Raw genomic sequence first — 10,000 nt, forward strand, 5'->3', positions numbered from 1 at the left:
ACAACTACCAAGCTGGAATCAAAGCACATCGATTCCCCTCTCACACTCACACCCTGCACGCACTTAAAACAAATAAACAGGCGTCTCAGTCTCACGCATGTATTGGCAAAACTGTATCAGACCGGTGTAACGTTGGTAAATCTTCCATTGCACAGAATGATTTTTTTAGCACGTGCAACAAATTACAGTCGAAAGATACAATTACAGTGCTGCTATCAATTTGCTTGGTATAACCGCATTTATAGTTTTCTACAAATGCAATCAATCAAATTGGCCTCCATCACTCAACCAACGCTAACGGTAACATTACCTAGGTCCTTATTGATATTATTGGTATTTACCTGCAGTAAAAACCAAGCATGTCCGATAAACATCCTCAGATTTATTTCGGCTTCAAGAAGAAATGGGAATTAGATTTCATGTGAACATCGTCCTATCCTTATTAGATGTTCTCTGTGGTAAACTACAGTCCTTGTAGGAAGCGTCCATTGTTTTCCAACCCACTTTTAACTTCCAACAAAATTATGTCTCACTGCAACGATAAGCCATCTGAAGTCCTAATGAAGTCCTTTGACAACTTTGGGCAATGAATGTAGCCCAAAACGAACTGCACACAAATCCGTGCCACGTGTAGTTTCAAAACCGGAAGTGGGATGAACGCGCTGCTTGCAACGTAAATGAGAGTCTGAGCGAGCAGAAAATGTTGTCAATCGATTCGTAACAAGTAAATCGATATAACGACCGGTTCATTTCAGTTTTATTCCGATACGGGGCTTCACGTATCGATGTAGCCGTATCTTACACGTTAAAAACGGATACCGATACGTATCAGTTAATCTTTACACCCCTAGGTTGTAAGCAAAGGATACAGTTAAAAATCTTGGTGTATTAATTGACAGTGATCTAATTTCCAACAGGCACATGAAAGCGAAACTAAATCAGCTTTTTACCTGACTGATGGCTGATGTCAAAACAAAACTCATTCATGCACATTTTCGGATGACATCAAAAAGGCTCCAACTGTAACCAGTTTTAAATCTAGACTTAAGACCTTCTTAAGATTCTGTTCTCCGATGCTTTCTGCTAACTGCACTAAGTTACAAATTCGGAATCTGCCTTGAAAAATATTCTACGTTGTGTCTTTTATTTTATCTTTTTAATTATTCTTTATTTTTAAATGATTTTACATTGTGTTATATGTTTTCTTTTTTATTATGATATTTACCTTTTAAACTATTCTTTACTAATTGTCCTTCTATGGTTTTATTTATTGTTTGTTTTTGTTTATGTTTAGCACATTGAATGACCTCTGTGTATGAAATGTGCTATAGAAATAAACTTGGCTTGACTTGACAATCATCATGTGTCACCAGTGTAATAGCCATGTTATCTGTTGCCAGATGGTGACCCTGTGCATTGTGGATATGTGAAATCATCCTTACCATAATAATGAACAATCTGTGAGGTTTGACCCAGCGGCCGTGTTTGCAGTGTACTCATGGAATAGACAGCTAGCGGTCGTCAGGAGATGATTGCTAAATGTGACTAAAATGTAATGGGCCTGAAATCACATAAAATCATTAGGCCACCTTATAGGCAGGTCAGTCTTATTGTGTGTGTGTGTGTGTGTGTGTGTGTGTGTGACAGAGAGAGAGAGAGCAGGAGAGAGAGAGCGTGTGTGTGGTGTGTATTAGGCCACCTTATTGATCTGAACAGTGTATCTAGACAAGACAACAAATCATAAGGTATGATGAACAATACATTACTAAAAGGAAAATGGCCACCAGGAAAAACGATATGATGTTGTATATGGCATACCTGTAATCACTGACCATTAAAACATACATTAAAAAAATGGGTGCAATGACTGTATATGACTGACATGGGTAGATGGGTAGACATCATCCTTTCTGTGCCATCCTGTTTTATTCAGGATATAGCATGCACAATATATAATTTGGCAAAATGGCGGAAAAGTACAATGGCTGCCGCTGCCGACATGAGGGCATTTTGCGATGGCTAACATCTTTTTTTGAAAGATACCCACTGGGTAATTGGGCCAATTTTGGTGCTTGTATCCATAACTGAACGATTTCCCTAAAAAATGTCACTTATCTGCTCCACTAGGTGTAGGTTGACATGCACCTAAACTGAATTAATATCAATATTCTAAATAAATTTAAAAAATCATTGCCAATCGGTGGTGCTATACCACACACATTAATTAGGCATGTGAATATCATCATAATATTAATAACCAATATTTTTGAAAGGCTACGTTATATGTCACCTTATACGTACGTATAAGGCGACGTTTCTCATTACTCAGGACATGTAGCTACATAAGGCGACGTTTCTCATTACTCAGGACATGTAGGCTACATAAGGCTACGTTTCTCATTACTCATTATTCAGGACATGTAGCTACATAAGGCTACGTTTCTCATTACTCAGGACATGTAGCTACATAAGGCGACGTTTCTCATTATTCAGGACATGTAGCTACATAAGGCTACGTTTCTCATTACTCAGGACATGTAGCTACATAAGGCTACGTTTCTCATTACTCAGGACATGTAGGCTACATAAGGCTATGTTTCTCATTACTCAGGACATGTAGGCTACATAAGGCGACGTTTCTCATTACTCATTACTCAGGACATGTAGGCTACATAAGGCGACGTTTCTCATTACTCATTACTCAGGACATGTAGGCTACATAAGGCGACGTTTCTCATTACATCTCAGGACATGTAGGCTACATAAGGCGACGTTTCTCATTACTCATTATTCAGGACATGTAGGCTACATAAGGCTACGTTTCTCATTACTCAGGACATGTAGGCTACATAAGGCTACGTTTCTTATTACTCAGGACATGTAGCTACATAAGGCTACGTTTCTCATTACTCAGGACATGTAGGCTACATAAGGCGACGTTTCTCATTACTCATTATTCAGGACATGTAGCTACATAAGGCGACGTTTCTCATTACTCAGGACATGTAGCTACATAAGGCTACGTTTCTCATTACTCAGGACATGTAGGCTACATAAGGCGACGTTTCTCATTACTCATTATTCAGGACATGTAGCTACATAAGGCGACGTTTCTCATTACTCATTACTCAGGACATGTAGGCTACATAAAGGTTACGTTTCAGGCGATTACAAAACTGAAGTACTATAGGTTCTGAAGTAGCCTAGGCAGCCTATAGCCTACTATAGGTTCTGAAGTAGCCTAGGCAGTAAGTAGGCCTGACTAACATTACAGCTACAGCCCAACATCCCCTCCATCGGATCGCCAAACAATTCAGTTTACTGTGCCCCAGTAAAATCTTAAATCCAGGTTCAATTAGCCTACATTTCTCATGGAGCACTCGTCACACAGATGTTACACAGCATATCACGTGAAATCTAAGCTTTCCAATGGAATTAGCGCCAAGTTGCTGTGATAAATGGTTTGTGAGAATGTTAACATTGAACTTACATGAAATGTAATCTTATTTGCATTCTGCACACAGCCCTATGCACCCACTGTTCTTTGTGAAACAAATATGGGTTGTGGTTGTGAACTTATTGCAGTATCATCAGAACTATTCCACCTGTGTGTGTATGGTTACAATTCTAAAGTGCAAAATAGTTTAGGCTACAGCAGAAATATTTCCATCTATAGATAAAAATAAGCAAGTCTAAGCTCTGAATTTTGTTTTAAAGTGCACCAAATTGATGCATTTAAACAAATTTAGACTTTAACATTTTCTTCCGGGGGGGCTTGCACCCGGACCCCCCTGCTGTGGATCATAAATGGCCACAGCAACGAAGAGGAATGAACCGACTCTGTGGCAGGCCAATGAGTGTGAGGAGGATCGGGAATGGCCACTGTAAGTGGCTAATGTGTGGAGGGGGAGGGTCCTAGAGATAATCGAGCTCACGTAAACGTGCGTCTGAACAATGAGCAAGCAAACTATTGCCTCGTTCTTCCGCAAACAAGCAAACTATTGGCTCGTTTTTCCACAATCAAGCAAACTATTGGCTCGTTCTTCCGACCTGCGGCTAATGTGCTAGTACCAGAGTCTACAGGGTCAACGTCTGATGATGGTTCAGAGTCAGAGGTTTGTGATGATGGTTCAGAGTCAGAGGTTTGTGTGGCGAAACCCACCATTTTTGGGAAGACTGGCTGAGAGGATTCAGCTGGATGAGGTACTATAAGGAGACAAACTCCATGAACTGTGAATGTTGCAGTCGCTACCCCAGCACTGAGGGGAACACAACGTTTGCTACAGTGCAGGCACTTCGCAGTTTAAACACAATACACTACTGAAACACAACGTTTGCTACAGTGCAGGCACTTCGCAGTTTAAACACAATACACTACTGAAACACAACGTTTGCTACAGTGCAGGCACTTCGCAGTTTAAACACAATACACTACTGAAACACAACGTTTGCTACAGTGCAGGCACTTCACAGTTTAAACACAATACACTACTGAAACACAACGTTTGCTACAGTGCAGGCACTTCGCAGTTTAAACACAATACACTACTGAAACACAACGTTTGCTACAGTGCAGGCACTTCACAGTTTAAACACAATACACTACTGAAACACAACGTTTGCTACAGTGCAGGCACTTCGCAGTTTAAACACAATACACTACTGAAACACAACGTTTGCTACAGTGCAGGCACTTCGCAGTTTAAACACAATACACTACTGAAACACAACGTTTGCTACAGTGCAGGCACTTCGCAGTTTAAACACAATACACTACTGAAACACAACGTTTGCTACAGTGCAGGCACTTCGCAGTTTAAACACAATACACTACTGAAACAAAACGTTTGCTACAGTGCAGGCACTTCACAGTTTAAACACAATACACTACTGAAACACAACGTTTGCTACAGTGCAGGCACTTCACAGTTTAAACACAATACACTACTGAAACACAACGTTTGCTACAGTGCAGGCACTTCACAGTTTAAACACAATACACTACTGAAACACAACGTTTGCTACAGTGCAGGCACTTCGCAGTTTAAACACAATACACTACTGAAACACAACGTTTGCTACAGTGCAGGCACTTCGCAGTTTAAACACAATACACTACTGAAACACAACGTTTGCTACAGTGCAGGCACTTCGCAGTTTAAACACAATACACTACTGAAACACAACGTTTGCTACAGTGCAGGCACTTCGCAGTTTAAACACAATACACTACTGAAACACAACGTTTGCTACAGTGCAGGCACTTCGCAGTTTAAACACAATACACTACTGAAACACAACGTTTGCTACAGTGCAGGCACTTCGCAGTTTAAACACAATACACTACTGAAACACAATCTTCGCAGTTTAAACACAATACCCTAAAAAGCCACTGCACAATACCCTAGTTAAACACAATCTCAGCCTCAAGCATAGAGTAGGCCATGACATGTTAATAAATGCCGGTTGCTTTTAGAATTCAAGAGGCTGTAAATCAGAGCTTCAAAAGTGCACAATAACATGTGACACTGAATTTGACACATTGTAATTTCTGCATCCATTATCAAAGTATGTATTAGTAATACAGTAGAAATTAGTAAAAATGTGAATATCCATTATCAAAGTATGTATTAGTAATACAGTTAGCATGTTGATTTACGGTGTGTGCCCCGAAATGTTCTGGTTGCACCCCTAAAATGTTCAGTTGGGGCCACTGAGCGCCTAGTAAAAAAAGTTACTCTGGAGCCCTGTAGACAAATAAAGCTTATTATTATTATTATTATTATTATTATTATTATTATTATTATTATTATTATAACTGAGCTGGGCTGTTAACTGTGCTGGGCTGTTAACTGCATTGGGCTTTCTAAAGGCCAATGCTCACTGGCGGCAGCATTCACATCTATGGACGCCGTCCGTGAGCTTTGCTCCATTAAAAGCAACGGAGTTCTAAGCTTTGGCATCACTTGACGTGCGTCAGATTCGGCCAGTGGCTGTTGGCCTTAACCCTAGGCAAGTTTTGAATATATTTGGGGGGGGTTGCCATACATTTTACCATGGAAAAATACTAATTACCAGTATTTGTGTGTGTGCGTGCATGTGTGTGTGCGTGTATGTGTGTAGCCAGGTTCACCTTCAACATTCAAATCCCACACACTCATCTCTCACCATGACAACCGCAGTGTTTGTTATGGTCAATGGTTTGTTAAATGGCTCGTTAACTAATTATGGTTAACTACCATAACCACACTGTAACTCGTTAGCTAATTATGATTGATTACTGTTACCACACTGTGACTAGCAAACCCAATGGTTACCAATAGAACCCTAATAGGAACCATCTATCCACTGCTGTCCCACTCTGAGAAAGCCCAAGGGAACCAAGTGAAGTTTTAATCACACACACACACACAGACGTGCACACATGATTAATCAGAGCCCACAGAAATACTCATATAATTATGTAAAGAGAAAGAACCAATCAAAACCCAGACATATTAACAAGCCAATCAAATAGTCTGATCAGAGAAATAATGAAAGCAGTACATAGCTGGAAGCATATGTGAGGAGTGTGTGTGTGTGTGTGTGTGTGTGTGTGTGTGTGTGTGGTTATCATGAGGGCTTATGTGTGTGTATGGTGGTTGTCATGTGTGTGTGTATGGTTGTCATGTGTGTGTATGGTTGTTATGTGTGTGTGTGGTTGTCATGAGGGGTCATTTGTGTGTATGGTTGTCATGTGTGTGCATGGTCGTCATGTGTGTGCATGGTTGTCATGAGGGGTCATTTGTGTGTATGGTTGTCATGTGTGTGTATGGTTGTCACTGGTTGTCATGTGTGTGTATGGTTGTCATGTGTGTGTGTGGTTGTCATGTGTGTGTATGGTTGTCATGTGTGTGTGTGGTTGTCATGTGTGTGTGTATGGTGGTCATGTGTGTGTGTGGTTGTCATGAGGGGTCATTTGTGTGTATGGTTGTCATGTGTGTGTATGGTTGTCATGTGTGTGTGTGCTTGTTGTGAGGGGTCATGTGTGTGTATGGTTGTCATGTGTGTGTATGGTTGTCATGTGTGTGTATGGTTGTCATGAGGGGTTATGTGTGTGTATGGTTGTCATGAGGGGTCGTGTGTGTGTGTGGTTGTCATGAGGGGTCATGTGTGTGTATGGTTGTCATGTGTGTGTATGGTTGTCATGTGTGTGTGTGCTTGTCATGAGGGGTCATGTGTGTGTATGGTGGTCATGTGTGTGTGTGCTTGTCATGAGGGGTCATGTGTGTGTATGGTTGTCATGTGTGTGTATGGTTGTCATGAGGGGTCATGTGTGTGTGGTTGTCATGTGTGTGCATGGTTGTCATGAGGGGTCATGTGTGTGTATGGTTGTCATGAGGGGTCATGTGTGTGTATGGTGGTCATGTGTGTGTGTGGTTGTCATGAGGGGTCATGTGTGTGTGTGGTTGTCATGAGGGGTCATGTGTGTGTGCTTGTCATGAGGGGTCATGTGTGTATGGTTGTCATGTGTGTGCATGGTTGTCATGAGGGGTCATGTGTGTGTATGGTTGTCATGAGGGGTCATGAGTGTGTATGATTGTCATGTGTGTGTATGGTGGTCATGTGTGTGTGTGGTTGGTTGTCATGTGTGTGTGTGTGGTTGGTTGTCATGTCATGTGGTTGGTCATGTGTGTATGGTTGTCATGAGGGGTCATGTGTGTATGGTTGTCATGAGGGGTCATGTGTGTATGGTTGTCATGAGGGGTCATGTGTGTGTGTGTAGTTGTCATGAGGGGTCATGTGTGTGTATGGTCGTCATGAGGGGTCATGTGTGTGTATGGTTGTCATGAGGGGTCATGTGTGTGTATGGTTGTCATGTGAGAGTTGCGTTAATATTGCTGCTGTCTCTCTCTTACTTCTCTTTCCCTTATGTTGATGTATGTCCAGTGTGTGTGTGTGTGTGAGTGAGTGAGTGAGTGTGTGTATGTGTGTGTGTGTGTGTGTGTATAAGTATATATACTTTTTTGATCCCGTGAGGGAAATTTGGTCTCTGCATTTATCCCAATCTGTGAATTAGTGAAACACACTCAGCACACAGTGAACACACAGTGAGGTGAAGCACACACTAATCCCGGCGCAGTGAGCTGCCTGCTTCAACGGCGGCGCTCGGGGAGCAGTGAGGGGTTAGGTGCCTTGCTCAAGGGCACTTCAGCCGCGGCCCACTGGTCGGGGCTCGAACCGGCAACCCTCCGGTTACAAGTCCAGAGTGCTAACCAGTAGGCCACGGCTGCCCCCATGTGTGTGTGTCCAGTGTGTGTGTGTGTGTGTGTGTCACACACACACACAGACACACACACACACACACACTATGTGTATGAGCACTATGACTCATTAAGTAAATTAGAAAAAGGGGTAAATTGTTTCTGTGTGTGTGTGTGTCTGCGTGTTTGTGTTTGTGTCTGTATGTGTGTGTGTGAGTACATGAATACAGTCATCTTCAGTCACAGCAGTTCATTTTGCGGAAAAATCAAGGTTATTCAAGAGAACGTATGTCTGTGTATGTGTGTGTGTATGTGTGTGTTGCATTTCTGATCAGAGAAGAGAGGTGTGTGTGTGTGTGTGTGTGTGTGTGTGTGTGTGTGTGTGTGCGTGCGCGTTTGTGTGTTGCAGTACTGATCAGAGAAGAGAGGTGTGTGTGTGTGTGTGAGAGATAACGAGAGACACCAAGGTAGGAGAATCAGCAATAAGAACATGGATCACACAGATCAAAGAAGAGGTGTGTGTGTGTGTGTGTGTGAAAGAGAGAGAGATTAATAACAAGAGTCAGTAACGAGGACAGGAATGACATTGATCAGAGAAGAGGGGAAAGGGGGAGAAGTTAAAGTGAGACAGTAGCAGATACTACAACTACACTCGTGTGTGTGTGTGTGTGTGTGTGTGTGTGTGTGTAAGTGTGTGTCTGTGTCTTATTTAAATATCAAAGCTGTCATGGCACTAAAGCGAACATGACACTATTTCACTGGGTATTTGGTTGTAATTTGGTTATATTGTAATTGTAGTTGGTCGTAGTTTGGTTATGTTTTGGTTGTAGTTGGGCTATATTTCAGTTATGGCTGGGGTCGGGTTCGGATGGGGTTTGGGGCTGTGGTGATGAATGGGTGGGGTTTAGAGTTGAGGCTTGCCTGGGTTAGCTCCGCCTCTACCTATCCTGATTGACAGCTCATCTGTGTCTGTGGGCGGGTCTTCCTGCTTCTCTTTGGTCAGTTTGGCTTCAGGGGGAAGGGCCAGTGCAACATGTGGGTCCGCCCCCACGCCCTGCAAACACAAACAAACAAATAAACAAACATTACACACATCTCCACACACACACACACATCTCCACACACACACACATATCTCCACACACACATATCTCCACACACACACACACACACACACACACACACACACACACACACACACACACACACACACTAATTGCCCTGTTCTGCTCGTACGCTACTCTTGCTTGCTGCCTTCTTTTGCCCATACCACTCTCCGCCCATGCCACCCCATACCACCCCATGCCACCCTATGCCACTCTCTGCCCATGCCACTCTCCGCCCATGCCACCCCATGCCACTCTCTGCCCATGCCACCCCATACCACTTGCCACCCCATACCACTCTCTGCCCATGCCACCCCATACCACCCCATGCCACTCTATGCCCATGCCACCCCATGCCACCCCATGCCACTCTCTGCCCATGCCACCCCATACCACTTGCCACCCCATACCACTCTATGCCCATGCCACCCCATGCCACCCCATACCACTCTCTGCCCATGCCACCCCATGCCACCCCATACCACTCTCTGCCCATGCCACCCCATACCACTCTCTGCCCATGCCACCCCATGCCACCCTATGCTCATGCCACCCTATGCCCATGCCACGCTCTGCCCATGCCACTGGGAAATTCAACCAAGCAGTGGAATAAGCGGGATAAGCCGGATAATGGACGACATGCCGTTCGAT

The 10,000-nt window shown here is 43.2% G+C and overlaps 1 protein-coding gene and 1 long non-coding RNA gene across 5 annotated transcripts in view; one reads left to right on the forward strand and one right to left on the reverse strand.

The window, feature by feature from the left end:
- LOC121705698 overlaps positions 1-1,666 on the forward strand; it is an 18,717-nt gene extending 17,051 nt beyond the window's left edge. The window contains exon 3 of the long non-coding RNA XR_006030869.1: positions 1,656-1,666. This is a non-coding gene — a long non-coding RNA (uncharacterized LOC121705698). The remainder of the gene's footprint in view (positions 1-1,655) is intronic.
- The window catches only part of LOC121705697 (zinc transporter ZIP11-like), a 60,164-nt gene that overhangs the window by 27,138 nt on the left and 23,026 nt on the right, over positions 1-10,000 (reverse strand). For 3 of the 4 annotated variants that reach the window (XM_042086866.1, XM_042086865.1, XM_042086864.1), the window contains exon 5: positions 9,165-9,297. In XM_042086866.1, coding sequence (XP_041942800.1) covers positions 9,165-9,297 — 133 coding nt within the window. The remainder of the gene's footprint in view (positions 1-9,164; positions 9,298-10,000) is intronic. The other variant, XM_042086868.1, reaches the window with a different exon arrangement.

This window comes from Alosa sapidissima, chromosome 3, assembly GCF_018492685.1.
Source record: "Alosa sapidissima isolate fAloSap1 chromosome 3, fAloSap1.pri, whole genome shotgun sequence".
Lineage (NCBI taxonomy): Eukaryota > Metazoa > Chordata > Actinopteri > Clupeiformes > Clupeidae > Alosa > Alosa sapidissima.